Genomic DNA, 23,901 nt, shown 5'->3' with positions numbered 1-23,901 from the left:
AGTGTGCATCTTAAAAGTGAATAGACGCCGAAAGCAAGTGAGTCAGAAGCACATGAGTTGGAAGGGGTTGAACTCGAGAGATCAGATCAGGCAATGCTGCTTAATACCATCACATGATTGGCCCTGAGGCCCGTATTTAATTAAAATAAGGAGTGGGGCGCAATAGAGGCCAGAAGTGCACTGTTGTTCTTAGCAGATGGAGCCAGAGGAGTTAAAAGTTAAACCTTGATTGCTGGGTCTGTGAGAATTCATTCAGCATGAAATGTCTCTACTGTTTTCTGGGATTTCTGCTTCTGGCTGCAAGATTGCCACTTGATGCTGCCATACGTGAGTAATTCCCCATTTCTGCTCGTAACCCATTCGCTGGCCGTCGGCTGAATGCTGGGTTGTGTGAAGTGGTGTTGCCTGAGCCACAGACTGGACTCCATCAAGCTCCTCAGGCAACTTTCATGCTCACTCATTTCTTCTGGAAACTGGGGAATGTCGGAACCGCAGCAAAATGCCCCCAGCTCCATTCTTCGCTTCAGGCTCTTAGAAACTAATAACCATGCCGCCTCCCTCTTCTGGAGCATTTTTATTTTTTTTCCCCATTGCAATTGTGACCAACTGTTTGCCAGACAGAGGGAGGTGGGGGTGTGAGGGGAACAGCCTCTGGCCTGAGAACAAAGCCCCGCTACCCACTGTACTCTGTCTGGTTTCTATTCAAGAGGAGAAGAGAGCTCAGATAAAATGGGGCCCAAAATCTGGAGACCAACTCCCTTATAATCCCAACCCAGAAGCTGTTGCTAATCCTACTGGGTTTTCTTCCCGGACCAGGGGTGAATTTGCGGCTGCTATAGTGAGGCTGCTGAGAGAGGAGCTGAAACCCAGATCTCTACCCTAGTTATGCAACACAGGTTAGGGACTTGTTAACAAGGCTGGTGACCAGATCCGTGAAATCAGAATCTTTGGAGGTAGGGGCAGAGCTCTCTTGCCTTGAAAGCTTCTCTTGTGATTAGAATGCAAAGCCAGAGTTTTGAGCCACTAAAGTCATAGGCAGCCCACTTGTCCAGTCCAGGGGGTGGGGGGCGTCGGCAGCCCCCATCCTCCAGGTGAGGTTAGAATGGAGTAGGAGAAAAGTAAATTACACCTCACCCAAAGGTCCCTTTCACCTTGCTCCAGAAGGGTCATAGCATTCCCTGGGTGAAACGTTCGGCCTGATACTGCCAGGCAACTTCCTGAGGGGCTGGGGTGGGTGCTGAGAAGGGACCAGCATCTACCTGTCCCCACCAGGTGCAGCCTGTGTGCGGGCTGCTTCCATTCAGTCACTCAGGTAACCCCCACAACACCTTTGTGGGGCAGAGATAGATGGTCCTCCCGCTCTTCAACAGGTGAGAGCAACCACGACCGGGGCCTTGCTCTCCACGGCCCCCACCCCCGCTGTCCCCCCCCCACGCAGCTCTGAGAGAGAAGGTGCTTGGGCCCCTGGGCGAGGGCCCTTGCGCACCCCCCTTCATGCCTCCTCCTGCGAGAGAGACGTGCCCTGTAATTAAGTTGCCCTGCAGAGTGGGACGGGGCGGGACTGCGGGGTGGAGAGAGGAGGAGCAGGAATCTGCGGGCAGCCCCAGAGGGCCGAGTGCTCTGGAGGGTTTCCCAGGGTGGGAGAGGCCCACGTGGGCGAGAAGGGGGCCCTAGGGGTGCGGAGCCCCTCAGTGGGAGCAGGGGGGCAACATGGAAGGGGAGCAAAGGCAGCTGCCCCAGGCGCTCCCGGTTCTGCTCCAAACAGCTGAGGCCGAGGGCTCGAGCAGTGCAGGTGACGGGAGATGCTCAGCGTCTCCTGCGACTGGGGCCGGGCAGGGCCCGGTGTCTTTGACAAGGGAGTCCAGACGCAGAGCAGCTGGCCCGTGTTGGCCTCGCGTGGGGAGGCTAGCAACGCGCCGATCCCGTTTCCCAGACCAGAAACGGGCCACGGAGGGCAAGGAACTCACCCCGGCCACACAGGACGTAGGAGGAAGGAGGCCGCTGCCAGGCGGACCAATGCCCTTCCTGCGGCTGGACAAGCTCAGGAGGGCCAGCCGGTGGGGCAGGGCCACGAGCCCTGAGCTTTCACTCCCTCTTCTGCAAAGCTGGGTCTGGGGCTCTTGAGAGATCAGCTAACAGCACGTGCGTGGAGTGGGAGACGGGCGAAGTAGCCACTGTCTCACCTCAGCGAACCTCCCGCGACGGCCCGCTTGGAATCTGCCTACGGCCGAGAGAGGGACTGGGAACTGATAGGCCAGCGGGGGACCCCGCACCCCGTTCCATCTAGCCTGCCTCCCACCTACACGACGCGCGTTTGCTCTGCTCCGTAAAGCACAGGAGCCGCAAGTGGAATTCTTCTGTCAGTTTGAGAAGAGTCCCAGCCTATTAGGCAACGTAACAAAACCCTGACGTTCCTGGCTTCACCTTGCCCTAAACTAGAGGGTCTGGCCAGGCAAAACAAGGACAGGGAGGATTTAGCAGTGGGTCAAACACTAAGGGACTCCTTGCCACTGTCCAATCAGCCCTGGTAGGAAGGAAGAAGGCAAAGGTAACAAGCAACCAGCAGCTCTGGGGTTGGCCAAAAAGTCCGTTTAGATTTTTCTGTAAAATAAAAGACACATTTTTCATTTTCACCAATAACTTTATTGGTTGGATATTTTGAGTATGTCGGCTATCTCCCGCTATCGGCTTCTAGTGGGTAGAGCCCAAGGAAGCTGCTAAACACCCTCCAATGCATAAGACAGCCCTACAGCAAAGATTTATTTGGCCACAATGTCCATAGTAGCAAGAAACTTCGTAAACCACTTTTGACACATTCGATCAGTCACAGAACCTTCGCCAAACACGACAGAAGTCTTTTTTGCATTTCAGTTGCATTTTTACCTCTCTTGAAACAATAAAGCGTAATACACTGAAAATGTTAACCTATCTTCTTCGGTTTTCAATATCAAAATGGATGCACAAAAATTCATCAATTTTGATAAGTTTTTTAAAAATGCATGCTGATATGACAACTGTCACAGTACCATCTAACAAAATTGTTTGAATGAAGTTAAAGACAACTAAGCACTGCTAGAGCCATCGTATGAAAAAGATCTAAACAAACTTTCTGGCCAATCCAATACTTTTCTGTGGGCGACGAACAGCAACGAGGCCAAAGCGCAGAGAGAAAAGCCAGAGCTGCGCTGGGAGTGACCCCTGTTGCCTTTGCATTCACCCACACAGCGCGCCCGCTCACACACCCCTCTTTGTTGGCTCTTCTAGTCCGATTACTAACGGGTTCGTTTTATTCTATTCTAAATTCAACTTTCAATTTTGAGGTCATTGTAGATTCACATACAGTTGTAAAAAAAAAAAAAACCTATATATTGGATGGGCCAAAAATCTTGTATGGTTTTTTTTTCTGTAAGATGGAGAAAGAGAGGGACAGAAATATCAGTGTGTAAGAGAAGCATCCACTGGTTGCCTTTCTCACATCCCCAGGGGAGGACCTGGTCTGCAACCCAGGCATGTGTTCTAGCCAGGAATCGAACTAGTGACCTTTTGGTTCACAGGCCGGCACTCAGTCCACTGAGCCATACCAGCCAGGGCCAGTATGCATTTTTTAAAAACTTATCAAAAATTGGTGAATTTTTGTGTAGCCATTTTAATATTGACTATGGAAGAAGATACACAATTTTTGGCATATTATGCTTTATTATTTCAAGAAAGGTAAAAACACAACTGAAACGCCAAAGAAAGATTTGTGCAGTGTCTAGAGAAGGTGCTGTGACTGATCAAATGTGTCAAAAGTGGTTTGCAAAGTTTCATGCTAGAGATGTCTCACTGGAAGATGCTCCGCAGTCAGGTAGACCAGTGAAGTTGATAGCAATCAAACTGAGACATTAATTAAGAACAATCAATGTTAAACGATGCAGGAGACAGCCGACATACTCAAAATTTTCAAATCAATAAAGTTATTGGTGAAAATAAAAAAAGTGTCTTTTATTTTACTGAAAAAACCATAGGGGCTCCTTGGCCAACCCAATACCGCAAAGAGTCCTGTTCCCTTCACCCAGTTTCTCTCAATGGGAGCACCTTACAAAACTGTTGAACAATATCACTGCCAGGATATTGACACTGATCCAGTCAAAATACAGAACAGTTCTGTCACCCCAAGGGTCCCCCATTCCCTGTTATAGCCAAACACACATCCCGGTCCAACCCAGGCATTGGCAACCACTGATGTGTTTTCCATTTGTATAATATTGTCATTTCAAGAATGTTACATTCCAACCAGCAATGTAGAAGTGATCCAGTTTGTTCACATCCCCATCTACATTTGATATGTCACTATTTTTTATTTTAGTCATTCTGATAGGTGTATAGTGGTCTCTCACTGTGCTTTTAATACACATTTTCCTACTGGTTAACGATATTGAACATCTTTTCATGTGTTTCTTTACTGTCTGTAGATCCTCTTCAATGAAATGTCTGTTCAGGTCTTTTAATTGGATTGTTTCATTTTTAACACTGAGTTTTGAAAATTCTTTGTATATTTTAGATATTAGTTATTTATCAGAAATGCAGTTTGCTAATATTTTCTCCCAGTTTGTAATTTCATCCTTTTCACATGGTATTGCACAGAGCAAAATTTTTTATTTTAATGAGGTCTAATTTATCATTTTTTCCTTCTATGGGTCATGTTTTTGGTGTCAGGTCTAAGATTTCTGGTCTAGCCCGGAGCCTGAAGTGCTCTCCTAGACTTTTTACACTTCCGCAGCGCCATTTGCTGAAACAGCTTGCTTTCCTCCAACAGGCTGATTCCGCATCTTTGTCAAAAATCAGTAGAGCATATGAGTGCAGGGCTATTTCTGGTTCTCTATCCTGTTCATGGACCAATGTCTATTCCTTGTCACTCTCCTTTTAATTTTGTATTTTTCTCTGACTCGTAACACTTAAAATCAGAAGAGAAATCCACTTTGATTATGTTTCTGGAAGCACTGACTTTCTCTCAGGAGATGAGGAAAAGGAAGACTCCTTGGAACAGTGGGGAAAAAAACTGGTCCTGGGAATCAAAAGATGTGAATCTTCATTTCTACTCAATTAAAGATGATTCCGAGTGAATCATATCACTTTTCTAGGCCTGAATTTCTTCATTTATAAAAATGAAGGGATTTGAACTAAGTAGCTTTAGTTCTTTCCAGATTGAATATCCTACCATTGTTCATGTGAATTTCCAGTTATAAATATTCTTTGATAAGCATGCATTTCCTGCCCTCACCTAGTAGCATCATTTTCCAAATAGGAACAATCTCACAGAATCACAGGACATTTGTTTTTTGTCTGATTTGAAGACCCAGAGAAGACATATGGCCTGAGGTCTCCCAGCCTGTTTAGTAGCAAAACCAAGACTAGAAACCAGATTCTGTGATTCTCAGTTCAATGTTCTTTCCTACTCCATCTGCCTCCCTTCTAAGAAGGGAACAACATGCTGCTTCCTCCTCCTTTTGGGAGGGAGGGTTAGAAGACAGAGGTTAATGGCACCCTTTCATTATGGCTTCCCTGACTACCTAGCAAATACCACACCTCATGGAAGACCTCTTCCAGGATTTAAGAGAAGACAGTGTTTCTGGCTCTAGGAGGTCATGGCCACGCCAAGACATAAGACCATATGAATTGATGAGAGACAGAGTTTGATAGTGTATGATTAGGGGCTGACTGAGGACTATAGACAACTGAACTTTTGGCTGTAACAGAATTCTCAAATAGGTCGAGTAAGGCACAGTATCTCAGTAAGTCCAGAGCAGGTAGCGCTAGAGCAAGAGCTTGACAACATCAGCAAGAACTCTTTTTATCCTTCCATTCTGAGATCCTGGATATGCTGGCTTGCTTCCCCAGGCTTGTGCCCTTGTGGCTGAACAGGGCTGCCGTAGCTCCAGGCATCACATCATCACCTTGCCAACTCCAAAATCTGTTCTGGGAGAGTTACCTAAGGACAACAAGTAAAACATAGAGTAGATTTTTTTAAAAAATCAACAATATGCTGTATTAAAAACCCACTTCATATATAAAAGATGGAAAAAATATGCCAGTTAAATGCAAAGCATTAATATCACGGTATCCTCAGAGATAAAGGTCAAGTCCTAATGATAAAAAAATTAATTTATGAAAAAGATTTAACAATTGAGTCCTCAAAATACATAAAGCAAAAACTGACAGAAATAAAAGAAGAAATTGGCAGAAAAACAATAGGAATGTAAACATTTCTACCAACCAATGTAACATAAATCACATTAAAAAACACTTTACCCAACAACTGTAGATTACACAAGTGCATGTGGAACATTTACCAAGGCACAGCATATACTGGCCGTTAAAAAAAATTAGATTGTTAAGCAGTGGGCTGCCCAGTGTGCATCTCCTGGAATCCTGGAGGCATTCCGGAACCCGGCCTTCCGGTAGCCAAGCAGACAATCCAGAACAGGAAGAGATGCAAAAACTGGCCTGAAGATCATCAGCATTGGTGCTTTCCTAATGACATTGCATCAAAGCAAAATATTCAGATGAGATATATTGAAAAACCAAATGATGGCTAAAAAATATTGACTTTCAAATTTTTTTTGATTCATCTAATGCACATAAAGAGATAACATCTGAATACTTGCATTAAAGATATTTCCAGTGAACATTAAAAAAAAAAAACCCAAAAACCCTTTAGCTCTGGCCAATGTGGCTCAACTGGCTGGAACATCATCCTGTAGAAAAAAGGCCACAAGTTAGATTACTGGTCAAGGCACACACCCAGATTGCAGGTTCACTCCCCAATAAGGGCGTGTACAAGAAGGCAACAAATTGATGTTTCTCACATAAATGTCTCTCCCCCCCCCCACTTTTTTCCCTCCCTCTTCCCCTCTCTCTAAAAAACAATGAAAAAATGTCCTCAGGTGAGGATTAAAGAAAAAAACCTTTCCTTGCTTGACATATTGGGAATACTATGTATGTTCTTTCCAACCTTATAAAATGCAAAGTGCCTTTGACCATTGGTAGGTAAGTACTAAATGAGAAATAGAGTAGACTTAATAATTCGTTTTTCAAATATTAATATAGGATATCATGATGTGCTGAGCAATGAAAGAACTCCTGCTTATATGAAGGAGCGCAACCAATTAAACGGTTGGTCTTCAGATGAAAATGAGTGGAATCAAAAACTCTATCCAGTGTGGAAAAGAGGAGACCCCAGGTGGAATAACTCCTGGAAAGGTAAGTAAAATGACTCAATCCAAACAACTTCATTTCCTATTTAAGTTAGTCTCAGATTATAACTTGGAGGACACATGGCTTCTGTGTCTTCTGTGAATGACAGCACTCTAGTGACCAAGTGGGAGACGCCTGGGTTTGGCAATCTCTCCTTTATTGCAACGTATCACTTTCTCAGCCACACGCACACACAGACAGTTTACTCTCCTTAGAATTTACGAGCGTGTAGTTTTTGGAAGATTTTGGAAAGTGAGCAGTTTCAGTCTCAAACCTATTTAACTAAGGTGTGAATGGTCATCTTCAGAAGATCTGAGACTCTAGAGCAGCCTGGACCATCTTAAAACTGTGGTTTGTCAGAAAGTGACTATCTTTCCATTTACATGAATGGGTGACTTCTTCAGTCACTGGCTGGGAATTTAAATAATATGAACTTCTAATACGTCGCTCTTCAATCCAATTGAGCAGATTTTAAAAATTATTTTGAGTGGATGTTCTTTCTGTGTTTAGAAAATTCTTTAACTGGCCTGACTTTTTAAAATTTATCTTCCAGAGTGTTGTACTCTGATAGCAAAAGTTAGGAATCCAGAAAATACATTAATTTATTGTGAAGAGGCATAAGGATCCTTGGACTTGTCCTTATAAGAAGATTTAACTTGACATTATTCATCCGTGAAAGGAAAGCGATCAGTGATCTCTGAGCTCCACTCTTCTCTGCCCTAGGAGGCCACGTGAAGGCGGTTCTGACCAGCGATTCCCCCGCACTGGTAGGCTCAAATATAACATTTGTGGTGGACCTGGTATTACCCAGATGCCAAAAGGAAGACGACGATGGCAACATAGTCTATGAGAAGAACTGCAGAAATGGTAAGAAATGTTATTCACATCACAGGGACACGCTAGTTTTCTGAACTACCGGAGACCCGTCTTGGAAAGCTTGATCCCTGTAGGTACAATACTCCAACTAATGCGAGACGCTGCTCTCATCCCATGTCACCCTCTCCTCACGCTGGAGGACAGGGAGGGTGAGTGTGTGATTCCACCCAGTCCTTTCATCAGCATTAGCCAATGACACTTCAGCAGAAGGATGGCTCTTTGCTACTTGGAACCCTCTGCAAAAGCTACGTTGTCATGCTCAGTTTTGTCTTAGCGTCCAAGTGATTGGACAGAGAATACCTTGTGGATTCTCAGATTTTTGTTTTATTATTTGGAATTCTTTTGGCCACTCAAAGAACAACCAGTTTGACAGATGTTTGCTGATCAGAGTAATTTCTCCTCACAAGTATTTCTTAAGCAAGTGCTGTGTGGCTAGCACAGATGCTAGAACACACACAGACACATACACATACACACGAGCGATTTGTTTTGCTCATATTAAAGCAGATAAGCTCTTTGTTAAAGAGTGAAAATGAACACAAATACATCAATGGAAATTATCTTCTTAGAACTATACATTTCAAAAATTCCAAGCTAATTATTGGGATTCTTCAGTCAGTGACAAGTCTATTAAGTGCACTTACAATCTGATTTTATTTTTTAGAATTTCTATTAAATTGTTGGTGTGTTCAGTCTTTGTTAACTTATCATATTCCTATGAGGAAAACATTAGATTCTGTATAGAAAGTGTTTGATAGTTAAAAAGTGGTGGATTTAATATTCTGTAGCACCTTTCTCTTTTTTTCCTGAAACAAGCTGATTGTTATGAATGTTTTAAATGACAGTCTAGCCCTCTGACCATTTTTTTTACATGAAAGCGTTCTTGTGACTTGTGAAAATTTTAATAAACTATTCATCACCACTAAAAAGTCTAAGGATCTTTAAAGAAATGACTGATTCCAGGTATAGGGAAGGAAAAGTGCCAGGCGAGCCTGGGACACCTGGCAATATGTCACAAGGACACAGAAGCCAGCTTGAAGGGGCTCCCACTGGCCCTGTTGGGGTCAATTTAAGAATAAAAAAATACCAATGGTTGTACTAGATGGATAAATAAAAAGCTTCTCCATAGATGTCAATGGCATAAAATACCACGACGGTAAGGAATTGCTATGGATGAAACAACACTGATCATGACTTGTTTAAAATGGCGAATGTCATCCGTACAGGAAAGGAGAAAGCCTTTGACCTTTGACCTTTGACTGGGTGCATTGAGCACCCAGATACCTTCTGCATAGATTCAACAATTTAAATGTTCTACCATATTTGCTCGCTCTTTCCCTCTCCCCCTCCATCTCTTCCCTCCTTTCTTTCTGAAGCAAAATACCCAAATGTAGTATGTGACCCTTGATCACTGGGGTGGAGGTGGCAATGACATTGTGTTTATGCAGAAGATACCCTTATTCCGAGGGGATGTGTGCTGAAGTCTCGGAGTGGGGAGTCATGATGTCAAAAGAGTCGGGAAAAGCTACAGATAGAGTGTATCCAAGTAAAAAGATAGAGCAACGCTCAGTTGGGTTTGAATATAGTTGTGATTTGGAGACCAGCACGAAGGTAAAATATATGAAGTGTATCTCTAGATTCAATTTTCCTGAATAATTGCTCTATATAAAACTTACTGAAATCCAATATACATGTAGAAAAAAATATACAGGTCATAAATGCACCATTGGATGAATTCTGAACATTAGGGTTGTAGTTGTTCAACTTTAATTAAAGTAGTTATGAAAAAATACCAAGAAGCGTCTAAATGATGAGCATTGAGCGTTCTGATCCAGAGGACCATCAGGACTTTGTCTTTCTCTGTTTAGGTACAGGATCGCCTCTTAACTCATATGTTTACAACTGGACAGCGTGGACTGAGGACGGCGACCGGGGAGATGGCGCCAACCGAAGCTCTGACGTGTTCCCTGACGGGAGGCCGTTCCCCCCGCACCCGCACCCCCACCCGCACCCGCACCCGTACCCGTACCCCCACCCCCACCACGGATGCGGGAGACGGAACTTCATCTACGTCTTTCACACTCTTGGTTGGACTTTCACAAACCCTCTTAGCTTTTCCTTTACCTTCCCTTAAAATTTAATTTTTTTCTCTTTCCTTATTCTATTATCAAGAATTAATAACACTGAGAGTTTAATAATACTCTGTTAACTTTCTTTAGCTGGGATAAAGGGTGAGAGGTTAAAAAATATTTATTGATTAGTCTTGCCAGATCTCTGGGACACCAAAGAGTTAAAAGGAGGAAAAAAAACTGATTCGACTTCCTTTTTTAAAGCAAAACTGGTCATATTTTTTCTAAAACAGTAATCTTAAAAATACTAATAAAAATACTAATATTTATTTGACTGACACACAGATAGGCATTTGTTGATTTATTCTTTAATTTTTTTATATTGTCTAATGAATTTTTAAGAATTAAAGAAACTTATGTTTTATTTTTGGAAAATGCAGAAAAATGAAAATGAAAAATAAGTCATCTGTAATTAACACCAGAGGTTATCACTGTTAATATCATGGTGTTTTCTTTACTAGTATTTCTTGATTAGGATTATAGTGTATACACATTTTTTCTTAATATCATGAGGTTTTGACTATATTATTAAAACTCTTTATATTACATTATTTTAATGACTGCATAACATTTCACTGTGTAGAAATAACATAATCTAACCTCTGCTCTTCTTGTGTAGAAATAACGTAATCTAACCTCTGCTCTTCTTGTGTAGAAATAACATAATCTAACCTCTGCTCTTCTTTTGTACATAGCCCACCCTTTTTTTCTTTCTTTTACTGGCAAAGTAATTGTCTTTAGAAGAAAATTTAGGTTATTACTAGCAAAGCTGCTAAGTCCTTAGTTAAAAATGTCACCAGATGCCACCTGGCTCTGAGGATTTGAAAACCGCTACCAATAATGCAGCCTCCAAATTTTTTAAATGTTTTGTCTTTTTTTGTAAATTAGAGAAAGCTTCTCTTTCTAGTTAACTTACAAATCAAAACAAAATAATAACACATCCTGAAGGCACAAAATACAACATGTATGTCATACATTATGCCCATCTACTTAAATCAGTTGATTGACAGTTGACCGTTTTTGATGCCCTAATGGCGCGTCTGTCTCCTCACCAGCCCAGGTTTCTTTTATCTGACTTGGAGTTTCCCTGGAGTCTTTATGCTCACTCGCACTCCAGACTCTTTTCAGCCTCGTTAACATCCATTAACTACTTAAGATGTCTTTATTTAAAATCAACTTTCAACCAGAAATTGCTGTTTTTCTAACAAGGCTGTTTTGAATGTCTGTCTTCTGCTGAGGTCTCAGAGTTAGCTGACATTGTCCCTCAGCCGGGCATTGCCTCGGTGGCCTTGCTCTCCGTGTCAGAACTAACACTTCCTCGTGTCACCAGCCCCTCCGAGACACCCCTTTGCCCTCCAACCTCCATCAGGACTGCCTCCGCGTGCCAAAGAACAGGGGGGAGTGCCCGTTGTTCCGGCGAACAGCTATCCCACGGGCCTCAGTAGGGTCAGAAAAATCCCTGAGCCCTGAATGAGGGGAATTATTTTCACCACCAGACAGTGGCGGTTAGATTTAGATTAGAGTTGGAAAAAGAAAAAGAATGTCTCCAGGTGTCCTGGAATGTGTTCATGGGACCACTCCATCCCTTTTTAAAGTATACACCATCCTTTTCATAATGTTCTGCATATCTATATGCAAATACTATTAGAAAGTGGAGGATTCTAGTCCCCTAAAAAAAAAAGCCACTTAGTAATATAGATGAAATAGTAATACTATAAAAGTAAGGTAGATTCTTAGATAAACTTTTTAAAACTCCATCAGACACCTCACCATTACATTAAATGTATTTCCTGTGAGGAATACACATATTTCAAGTGCTAAACCACTTTTTTATAAAACGTATTTATTTGTGAACTAAAATTTATATTATCCCATTAAACAGCTCTGTTCATTTTAACCATGCAATTACGTTTACTTACCCGTGGGTTTGTTTTATAAGGTTTTACATTAAAAACAAGCACCATCTCCCTTTCTGAAGCAGCCAGGACCACACGCCCACCCTGTTTCTTCCCCCTCAGAGCCATCTCTAAATGGCAGTGGCTAGTCATTAAGAAAGAGCTTCCTGTAATGATCATATAATGTAACCAATACCTAAATATCCCAACCTCTCACAGGTCAGTACTTCCAGAAATTGGGACGGTGTTCAGCGAGTGTTTCTATAAACACAGCCAATGTGACGCTTGGCTCTCAACTTATGGAAGTGATGGTCTATAGAAGAAACCGACGGACTTACGTTCCCATTGCAAAAGTGAAAAATGTGTATATGGTAACAGGTGAGAAGTGTGAACTCTAAAGTAACTGAGGATGAGGCAGTTTGTTCTGACAACATTAGGGGGTTAAGAAAGAGTTAGAACCAAGTGTTTTGGGTTAGGTTACGAATCATCTGGACTCCTCAAACTTCTATTTAATGATGTACCCTCTGTCTTCCAGATTAGCTTGGGAAAACTCTAGAAAACTTGCACAGGGAAAGGAAAAATGATGCTGAATTATCCCTGATTTAAATTTCTAACTTCAAAATGTGTTACTGAAGTTATCCACTTAAAATCAAGCAATCATGCATTCTTGTATATAAATGTATATATGTTTATACATTTTTTAGATCAGATTCCTGTGTATGTGAATATGTCCCAGAAGAATGATCGAAATTCATCTGATGAAACCTTCCTCAGGGACATCCCCATTACATTCGATGTCTTTATTCATGACCCCAGCCACTTCCTGAACGAGTCTGCGATTAACTACAAGTGGAACTTTGGGGATAATACCGGTCTGTTTGTTTCCATCAATCACACTTTGGATCACACATATGTGCTCAATGGAACCTTCAACCTTAACCTCACTGTGCAAGCTGTAGTGCCTGGGCCTTGTCCTTCACCTTCACCCAGGCCTCCAAAACCCACTCCTTCTTTGCGTAAGTGTCTTAAGTGTTTTCTGGGTGATCTTTGCGGGGTGGGATGGGGGGGTGGGGAAGACCTTAACCGCTAAAGGAAAAATTTTGTGTAGGTTAGAGTATTGTGTACAGACTCTGCAAAAATCTGTTGATCTTTTTAAAGCCATGTTATCATTATTTTAAGCTTGTTGGAATATGGAAGAAAGGAGAACATGTTTCAAGTCACTTCGCAAGTCAACTTTGGTGACTTGTACACAGCTCTTTGACCTTCCTAATTTACCCTGACTTTGTGATGTGTACAGAGGCTTCCCTTTCTAGTTCATTACATTTCTGGTCATCTCCCATTTTTTGTAGGTATGAGAAGACACACTGGTCCCTTGTGAACATCCAGGCCATCCCACTTCCCTCCCCCCCACCCACTTCCCTCCCCTCTTCCATTCTCCTCCCTTCCCAGGCCACATCCACGGGTGTCCCATGAAGACACAGCCACACTTAAAAGCACTTTCTAAATGACCCAAAAAATATTGTACCTTGAAAATATTTCTTGGCTAGCAAGCTGGAAAGACTCCAGGCATTAAAATTGTTCTGAACATAAGAGTTAATTAATTAAATCCCGCCCTCTACTAATAGGATACGAGGACATTCTAGAAGTGCTTAGGAGTCTTTGGAAAGCCTTGCTTCCCTCTGATGCCTCCACCCTCCCCCACACAGACTTCAGTATATCTTAGCCCTCAGATCCCAGGGGATTGCCATAGGCTGACATCCTCACATTGGACACAAGAGGGCGCCATCGCCAAGCCCAGAGGGAGCACGCCATAATGTCCAGACTTGTAAATGTTTTTACCAAAAAACTGTTAATTATGAATAATAAATTTTCATAATAGTGTTATTAATAAAGTTAGATCTTATTAAACCAAAAGTATGTAATTCAAGACACTATAATTACTTTTTTATTAATTCTTTTAGAAAATACTTTAAATTACAAAATTAAAGCATGTTCCTTAGTAAAAATTCAAATATAGAAATCTACAATAAAAGTAAAAGTTCCTACTCACACTCTCCTTAAATTCTGTTAATAGTTGAGAGTATTTCTTTCCAGGCCGTCTTCTATGCTGTACAAATATATTTTACAAAGACACGTGGAGTTTGTTTTGATTTTTAGGTAAATGGGAGATATATATATGTATATATATATCTTATAACTTTCTTTATTAATGTAACAAACATCATAAGTGTCATATTATTTTCAGTGCATTTAAAGCTAACTTACTGGCTACATAGTATTTTATAGCCTGTATGAACTATAATTTATTTAACCATTCTCATATTGATAGGTTATTTACTAGCTAAACCCTAATTCCAGTCACAAATATAACTGCACCGAACAACTCCAAACATGTAGTTTTGTTATAGGATTTCTGTAGGAAAAATCAATTTCTTCATCTCCAAGTATAGATGGTCTTCCTTACAAATAAGGGGACCAAATGTAAAGTTCAAAATAAGTGACAGATACCTGTCATATCTAGAACTGTGCAGGAATTCCTGAATGATATAGGGCTTACTGATAGGTTCTTTAATGTTAGTCTATTTTGAATTGCATTTTTATTAAACCAGCTTGTTCTTCTTAGAACCTATTTATATAATGACATATATAAAAATATATATTAAATCAGTGAAAGATTATTTTAAATTTCTGTTATTTTCCACAAGTTTGGCCATAAGATGTAAAGAAGTAACCTTCTGAGTTAATTAAGTTTTATAGTGAAGGGAAGCTGCCTGGCTTTATCTAAGAATAATCAGCCCCAAAATGCCGCAGAACTGCTGTGAGGGTTGGGGCGCGGAGGGGTGGGAATGAGATGCGGGTCCCAAGCTGAGGAGGGGTATTTGTCCTTTGGAAGGAGAGCACATTCAGCTGTACGGACCATAATGGCAGCTTTGGATTATTGAGCATTGGATTATTATTGGATTATTATGTAGAAGTTTCCTGTCTTCCCAAAATATCAAGGGCTCTCACCCAAATTTCTCTAGGTAATAGGAACAGAAATAGTGAATTAAGTAAGTATGCAGTTTACCTTCTTTCCCATCTGTCTTTTAAGGTGTTAGTTTTTCTGCTTTAGCCCTTTAATTATACCTTGACCTTATAAATATAGATATATAGACATGGGCTTGACTTTTGATATGTCTACAAAACGTTCATTTTTATAAGCATGTTTTAAAGGGATGCGGGATAAAGGGATTTTAAAGATAAAATCAACTTTTGTTATTTGGTCATTTTTTAAAGTTTTATTTTAAAATACAGCAGACAGAGCCATGACTGCATGCTAAGTTCTGCCTGTTAGGAACAAAAGAATTTTTCCAGTTTCCTGGGAAGAGCCAGCCATCTTTAGCACCCTGTACAGACAAACTTATTGCTACAGGGCCTGTCAGTTAAATCTCAGGACAAAATGAATGGCTATCCTATAACTTCCAAAGGACCGCTGTGAAACTCTGGGGACACTCCCAAGAGCCTGCCACAGCCAGTGCTGCTGATAAATCATGGCATTTGAATCCAATGTGGCAACAAACCCTTCCAGCTTTACCCGAACGGCGTTTCCCGAAGTGTGTGCCATGGAACACTTGCTTCCACAGATGCACTGAGAACTACTCCGAGAAGGCCCCCTGAGCAAAGGAGCCTCACAGGGTCCGCTCATCGCCCGCTGAAGGCCCTGAGCAGCCCTGCAGAAACCCCCCAGCCGGCTTCAGCCTTGCGTGTCACTGTTTGAGATGCAGCTCTTGTGAAGCTGTAATGCTCCTCCCACAAAACTGCGTCCATTTTCATGCCTTTTGAATTTTAAGAGAAGATGATGTTGCATTTTCAGGATCATATTTTCTTCACAGTCTTTTTATCTTGTTAGAGGAACACCAATACCTTAATTAGAGGTTTTGAAATTGTAACATTATTTTTTTTATTGAGGTAAAATTGATGTATAGCATTACATTAGTTTCAACAGTACAAGGCATCAAGTTCTTTGCTCTAATCATACTCAAAGTGTTATTTTTCAAAAGAGTCTTCTCATTCCTTTTCTTCCCCACACCTCTGCTCACCAATAACTGTGAGACTTTTAGAATGTAAGTTTTGGAGCTAAGAGACATCCGAACAGGGAAAAAATTGCTTTTTTCCTCCTTGCTTGTTTTTTAATCTATTATGCACCAACCTTACTATTTTAAATTACACATCTTACATATGTTATAGCATACCATATCTAAATAGATGTATAGAAGTACCTGTAGAGACAAGGAAATTGATGTTTATTAAGTACTTCCTGTGGCAGGCACGAGAAACAGGTTTTATATACCTCATCTCATTTAAGTTTCACAGTTCAACCCTAGTAAGTCAGGAAGTATCATTCCTATTTTACAGATGAGTAAATTGAGGCAAAGAGAGGCTAAATGATATGCCCATGGTCTCAAACAGCTAAAAACAAGGGACATAGAATTCGAGCCCAGAATGTCTGCCTCTGAAATTAAAATATGACCCTATCTTTGATGACCTGCTTTATTTCACCATGACTGTTGTTTTACACATTTCAATATGGCTTCTACCTTTCACTTGCTTCCTGTGTTTAAACAAGATATGGGATTGTGTTTATTTACATGATTTAACAATTATAATGCCTTACAGGTCTCACATCTACATGAATCATTAACACGTGTAGTTCACATTTCTACAGCAATTGAAAAGGATAGGGTCCTTGATGTTTTTAACGAGCAGGTAGAAAACACAGGTGTTTAGATTTCTGGTTCTATCATACACACCTTTAACATTCTCAACAACTAATCTAAACACTGTTATTCAAACTCCGCAGCGCCTGCCGGTGGCAGCCCCCTGCAGTGGGGGGACAGCCAAGACGAAGGCTGCCACATCGTCAGAGACGGCTACTTCGAAACCAGCCTCACAATTGTAGGTAAGACCAGCAGGGAGAGGATGTCAGAATCTGCTTCGGGATGGGTTCCCCTTCCCTCTTCGACTCTGGAGGGTGGGGTTGGGGAGCAGGGCCACCCACCCTCTGTCGGAGGTGATACCACACACACCAGCAAAGACTATACTAGTTTCTACATTCCCACCTGCCTACCGCAGCCTTCCTACCCACATCCTAGCAGAAATGAGACCCCCTGAGGCCCACACACCGATGAGCCTACCCAGGCCCTGGACCTCCGACCCTGTCTGTCCCAGAAATAGGAATGAACGAGCCTTGAAAGGCCAGCCACAAGTTCCCCTGACTTCCGCTTTCTTCCCCTAGCTAATTTCACAAAGTCACACTTGTGGTATGTTCGCAACGTGAATGAGCAGGGCTAACCCACACAGCTGTGTGTTTTAGGCACAGTCCTCAAGTGCCCAACAGGGAAGACAGATGGGGCCTACAGCCCAGGCCTGTGCCCTGGTTCTGGGGATGGGGGTTGAAACCCAGGCCGTGCACCCTGGTTGAGCCACGTCACCTCCATCACCACCAAGAGAAGCTGGCCCCCGCCCGAACCTTGGGCTGCACCCCCCAGGAGCACCTTCCCTGAAATATACGCCCAGAGAGGGGTACTGCCTCCTAACACATACACAGGCTCCGGAAATAAAGAGCTAGGATGGACTGAAGAACAGTTTGGTCTGACTTCGAAAATACTGTGTGGACATGTATGAGAAGCGATGGGGTAGATTCCGGATCTGGTGTGCATGGGGTAGTGAGAAGGCGGTCTCATGTTGTCTGGCTTTCTGATTTGTGAAGGAGTCATTAGATTTGGGTGGGTTTCCACTGTATTTTGATGCATTTTTCCATGGGGGGGGGGTTGTTTTGTCAGAGGGAATTCTAATGGTCAACATCATTGAGATGACAGAAGTTGTGACGCCCGTGCCACAGCCTGACGACTCCTTGATGGATTTTGTCGTGACCTGCCAAGGGACGTGAGTACATCGCCTCAATCAGAGGAACAGGCCGAGCGAGGCCCCTAGGCCTGAACAGAGGCCCTGACTCCAGTCTCCCGCCGAAGCCGGTCTGAAGTCCTAGCTTGTCAGTAGGCCAGGGCCAGGGCCAGGGCCAGGGCCAGCGCGGGCCCTCCAAGGCACTCTCAAGCGTGCAGCTGTTCAGCTGGCGTTGAGCAAGGCTCATTACTTTTAACTGTTGATGCAGTTAAATAATACTTATTGATCAAACACTTAGTACGTTCCTGACATTGTCATCTGTTGAATCCTCACACAATCCTATGAGTCTCCTCATTTTACAGATGGGGCCATGGTGATTACAGGACTTGCCCCCTTAGACAGTGGGCACCTGGCAGAGCACAGCTCACAGACCACGGAACATCTCCTGTTCAAATCCCAGCTCCAGTAGGGCAGCTGCGTGACCTTGGGCTAATTATCCCCACCACCCCCCACCCCCCGCGCCCTCACCCCCGAGCGCTTTGTCCCCTGCTACACTTGGATAGTATCACTTTCCTTATAAAGGCACTGAGAGGAATAGACAAGGCCAGGTCACGTTTCTAAAACCCAGAGTCTTGTGCACAGTAAATACGGCACGATCGTATGTCGTTACTGCTGTTGTGTATCCCTCCGCAGGAACCCAGGCCAGGAGGTGCTTGGTAATGTCTCTGCCTACCGCCTACACCATCTGCAGCTTTGGGCTTTCTAGGGAGTCAGAGGCAGAGAGAATGCTTGGGCTTCACTTTGTTTCCAAGATCCCCTTGCCTTGGGGGGACGTAATATCTTCCTGCTCCACGCCCAAGGCCACACCTTCCAGAGGGTACAGAGGAAAAATAGCTCACCCCCAGGGTAAATTATAGGTGGCAATTCGATGTCATATGGTTTGAGTACAAATACTCAAATTTATAGGTGTTCAAATTTATAGAAATGTAATGATTTTTTCCCTTTAAAACTATTATGTTCCTCTCTCTCCCTCCCTTGTGCCTTCAGCATTCCTACCGAGGTCTGTACCATCGTGGCTGACCCCACCTGCCGCATCGCCCAGGACACAGTCTGTAGCCCCGTGGATGTGGGCGACACGTGCTTGCTGACCGTGAGACGAGCCTTCAACGGGTCTGGGACATACTGTATGAACCTCACTCTGGGTGACGACGCTAGCCTAGCCCTCACGAGCATCCACCTCGCTGTGCCAGGCAGAAGTGAGTTTTGTTTCATGCTTGTATTCGCATTTCACAATGCAGATAAAGGGCATGGTGTCTCATGCTAAAGCTATTCAGAGCTTTGTTATCAATGTTTAATTTTATTTCAGTGCAAAATTCATTGAGCTATTGTTAATGTGGATTTGGGGACTGGCATTAAAATCCAACAGCATATCTACTTAGGAAAGGGATGCAAGAGAAAGAGCAGGGTGGGGCGGGGGGGATAGAAAGAGAGAGGGAGAGACTGAGTGAAATAGTGGCCTAAGTAAAGCCTTTCAATCGAAAACGCTCAGCTGCAATCATGGACCAGTAATAACAGAATATGACCACCACATGCTCGAATAGGTTTTTATTTCAAGGGGGAGGTGTAAACCAACCTCAAAAAATAACAATGTTCTCCCATTATAGTATAACAAAGGGGAGGCTGGTATCATGTAGTCATTAGAATCCACCTGGGCAAAGATATGAAGCCAAGAAGAGAAATGAGAAACCAAGGGGACCCCTCGCTCCCTTCGAGCTTACTGCGTACCTCTTTCCCTTCCCAAATTCAGCCGAGCATCACACGGAGACGGGAACAAACCAACATACCTATTCCTCCGATGTTCACCTGAAAAACTAGCCTTTACCCTCCCAATGTTTGGAGAGGTAAAATGTTTACAAAGTGGAGTAAGGAATTGCATTGAAAAATTTTCATTTACTGCTGGCTTTCCATGTTCCCAGCTTCAAAATACAGTCTCTACCTGGTGACCCTAACTGAATTTCATGTATAACCAATTTTGTTCTAAGTCACTGCTTTATCTCTTAGAAGGAGTGCAACGTGCTGGGAGGGAGAGATTAAATTGTACACACATTACAGCACTTAGTTTGCCCCTTAATTTGAGTATTGTCAGGTACAACCTAGTGACTAACTCACAAATAGCTCCTTTGGACTTGGACCCTGTCTCATAAGGTAAAGGGTATTTAAACATATTTAGTTGTTAAGATAAAAGACAGCTTTAACCTCACTGAAAGAAAAATTTCAGTGACCATACATATAATTATTTGTATGAGGACTTATTGTTGGTAAGATCCTAGGTATATATTTAAAAACAAGAGAACAAGATGACAAAGGAAGGAACCACCCTTCCTGAGGCGGGCGCACTGGGGCCTGGGGCCAAGGGCCAGGGAGGTCCGGGCGGAAGAGGCAGGTGGGGCATCCACGCTGGCACCTCCCGCTGCCTTCAGTCCCCTTGTGCTGCCACAGATTTTTCCAGAATTGCCTTGAGACTCCTAACCTCGTCTGTGAAGCTCCCTCAGTGCTGGCAAACCACTGTTCTCTTCTTTGGAGTAGGGGTTTAGATATTTGTTTAATTCTTCTTGTAGTGAGTGATAACTTTAGGTGTGGCCTGAGCCATCTTCAAAATCCAAATAAAGGAAGTTCAAAAGGAGAGCTTTCATTTCTTTCTTTTATTTTTTAAAGATTTCATTTATTTTATTTTTAGAGAGAGGGGATGGGAGGGAGAAAGAGAGGGAGAGAAACATCAATGTGCAAGAGAAACATCGGGACCTGGCCTGCAACCCAGGCATGTGCCCTGACCAGGGATCCAATTGGTGACCTTTTGCTTCTGGCACAACGCCCAACCCACTGAGCCACACTGGTCAGGGCCAGAAAGAAAGCTTTTAATCCAGTGGGACTGTACTTGATGATCTACGTATCAAAGCCAGAATTGCAGAAATAGATCATTGCTCCAAGGCAAATCCATTGACTGTTAGCTGAAATCACTTTTATTCCTTGATTCAGTGAACATTCATAAAACAGCTGCAATTGTTTCAACAAATATTCACTGAGCAGCTACTCCATGCCCAGCATGGCTCTAGGCACACGACATACAGTGGTAGGTAGAGTGGGGAACAGGAGGAAGAAGATCCCTGCTTTTCTGAGCAGAACCAGGCAGTAAACAAATTAGATGGCGTTGCAAAGAAAATAAAACTAGCTCAGAATGTGGAGAGTGACTTGCATGGGAGGGAGGCGACAAACATTGGCTTAGATTGAGAGGTCAGGACAAGTCCCGCCGACCCAGGAGCACCGGCTTGGTGAGGGGCCTCCTCTGAACTGAGACCAACATTTTAATCATAAGCAGCCCACCTAGATTCTTGTAGGCCACCAACAGGGCTAGGGATTTATTCTGTGGTTGTATTCAAACCCCTGGTGGGTTGGAAGCATGATCTTAACTGATGCTTTTAGAAGACCGTGCTAACTGCTGGGTGCAGCGAGGATCGTTGGAGGTAAACCTGGAAGCAGGCAGACAATTAAGAGGTCTTCTCAGGGGAAGCAGGTGGTGGCTGGGACTGTGATGGTGGCAGAGAAGATGGAGGAAGAGTAGATAAAAGTGCAGTTGTACTTTGGCAGTAGAGACAAGACTAGTTGATTAACTGGGTTCCAGGAATGAAGAGAAGACATAATCCTTGCTTTGTGGCTCTCACAATTTAGTAGGGGAGAAATATGGGTAAGGAAGTAGTTGCAACACAACATGATCAAGACTGAGGAAGACAGCAAGTAGCGTAGTGACAAAGGAAGGGGTGATGGTGCCTCATGAATGTCTGGAAGGCGTCCCAAAGGGGAGGACACTGCCAGCAGAGGGCGTGGAGATATGGAAGTGTGGGGAGGATGCACGGCTCCCAGGATTTTCAGCACAGCAGGAAGGTGGGCGGCGGGGGAGTGGCCGGGGGTGGGGGAGGAGGTCAGAGGAGTGGGCAGGAGGATCACGGAGCCCTTCATCACGTGGGCGCTGCTGGGGCAGCTGAGACCTGAGCAGGTGTCTTCAGGACGTGACATCTCTCTCCTGGGCCCTTCACACGGTGTTCCAGACATGCTAACTCATTCTCTAAATGGAAGATAAGCTGACCCAAAGACTATGTATTATTTAATGGGAAAGATTACCGAAAGCCCTGAGGGAGCCATATATCTTCTGACAGCTGCCTGCGTCATTTATTTAATTACATTACAAGCAGCATGTCCTCCAGGTGGAAGATGTCTCTAATGTGGTCTCTCTTCTGTTTTAAGACCCAGACTCCTCTTTAAGAATGGCAAATGTTGCCCTGGTCTCCATTAGCTGCTTGGCCATAATTATCACCGTGATTGCCTTCCTGGTGTACAAGTAAGTTGCCGGTTCTAACACTTTAATTCACTATAGTATATGGTTGAAAATAAGTAGCAATGTGTAGCACAAATGAGCCATTTTCCCTTTTTGGCTTTTAACCATTTTGTGTGTGGGAGGAGAATCTTCCACTGAATGATGAATACCAAACTAGCCTGTTGATTTTGCTGTGGGCTTTTTAATTAATCCTTAAAAATGCTACCAGATGTCAGTAACTCAACAAAATTGTGTCAGCTTAATATTTAACATGTAATCTCAAGTTATAGTAAACAGGCACATTTCTTGTAGGAAGAAGAGAAAATAAATATATTTCTGTAAAACATTAGTGTTTAAAGCCAGAGATGAGGTTAAATGGAATTAACCATTCTGCACTGGACATGTAAAAGGTTGTGGAAGATAATATATTCCAGCTGGAGATCTTTTTAAAAATCTTTCTAACACATTGTTTTCAGAAAACACAAGGAATACAGGCCGATAGAAAACAGTACTGGGATCAAAGGCAGAGGCCTGAATATTTTCCTCGAGCAAGCAAAGGTCAAGTTCTTTCCTGGAAGCCAGGAAAAAGATCCACTGCTCAAGAACCAACCAGGAATTCTTTAAATCTTCAGCCTTATTTCTGCCCAACAACTCACTCTTCAGTGCCATATGTGTGAGCTGTGCTAGAGTAGATGACTATTAACTTTTTTCCCCTAATGATTACTGTAAAATATGAACTGTGGTTTTAGGGAGTTTCAATTTTTTTATAGGTTAAATGACATTTTAGAGAAATAGAGAGCAATTATACTGCACATACCCTCAGCTATGTTATATTTCTGATAAAATCAGTCAGCAGTGCTTTCTTTATGATTTATGTTTCACTTACAATGTCTTAACATAATTAGTAGGATAGACATACTGTATCCAAAGCGTAGAGAGAGAAGGTATTACTCATTAGAATCTGACCTAGGTGACCTAGAAGGAGAGTCTGGCTTTCCACATAAACACATGCATAAAACCAATGTACTGTATTCTTGTCCTTAAGATCATGTTCCAAGTTAACTGAATCCTATTTCAATGAGCATGCATAGCCTCCCAATGAGCAATGAGCAGGCCAAGCCTCTACTATGATGCAGATGACTGTTGTACTAAAATAATAATAATAATCTAATTGATAGGTGTGAATATTTTTGTGACAACCTGCCTGCCCAGCTGGGTAAAAAAGAAAAAAAGAAGAAAAAAAGGCATGCATTCATTCCTTTATCTCATAGACATTTATTTAGAGTTGCTGTGTATCAGGCATGTAGCTAGGCACAAGGCCCAGCACTCAGTGTTGAGAGCCTTGTGTATGTATCTGGATTTCTGTATACGCTGGTGCATTTATTTGAAATTACATATTATGATTTTCCAAAGAAGGAGGCCCCCAGTTTTTCTACTAGTTTCTCTAAATGATATAGAAACTTGATTAGTAAGGATTTTACCTCCATCTATAACCAAAGCTATCTACCATATG

General features: G+C 42.8%; 1 protein-coding gene across 1 annotated transcript; it reads left to right on the top strand.

Moving 5' to 3' along the window:
- The first annotated feature begins 181 nt into the window (after positions 1 to 181).
- Positions 182 to 23,901, top strand: GPNMB (glycoprotein nmb). Its single transcript, XM_054564594.1, has 11 exons — positions 182 to 327; positions 7,090 to 7,242; positions 7,960 to 8,103; positions 9,981 to 10,199; positions 12,356 to 12,514; positions 12,841 to 13,152; positions 16,977 to 17,075; positions 17,959 to 18,061; positions 19,067 to 19,275; positions 22,319 to 22,412; positions 22,865 to 23,901. Exons 1-11 carry the CDS (start codon positions 258 to 260, stop codon positions 23,010 to 23,012), a joined length of 1,710 nt encoding a protein of 569 aa, XP_054420569.1. The 5' UTR covers positions 182 to 257; the 3' UTR covers positions 23,013 to 23,901.

This window comes from Pteronotus mesoamericanus, unplaced genomic scaffold (assembly GCF_021234165.1).
Source record: "Pteronotus mesoamericanus isolate MK-2021 breed Mesoamerican mustached bat unplaced genomic scaffold, CSHL_Meso_final scaffold_85, whole genome shotgun sequence".
Lineage (NCBI taxonomy): Eukaryota > Metazoa > Chordata > Mammalia > Chiroptera > Mormoopidae > Pteronotus > Pteronotus mesoamericanus.
The sequence above is the reverse complement of the archived record's forward strand: the minus strand, read 5'-3'. Positions and strand labels throughout refer to the sequence as shown.

Coding starts and splice junctions, on each gene's coding strand:
- GPNMB (XM_054564594.1), top strand. CDS start 258: ATGAAATGTCTCTACTGTTTTCTGGGATTTCTGCTTCTGGCTGCAAGA. Junction 10,200..12,355: donor CTACGTCTTTCACACTCTTG/GTTGGACTTTCA, acceptor AACCTCTCACAG/GTCAGTACTTCCAGAAATTG. Junction 22,413..22,864: donor ATTGCCTTCCTGGTGTACAA/GTAAGTTGCCGG, acceptor CATTGTTTTCAG/AAAACACAAGGAATACAGGC.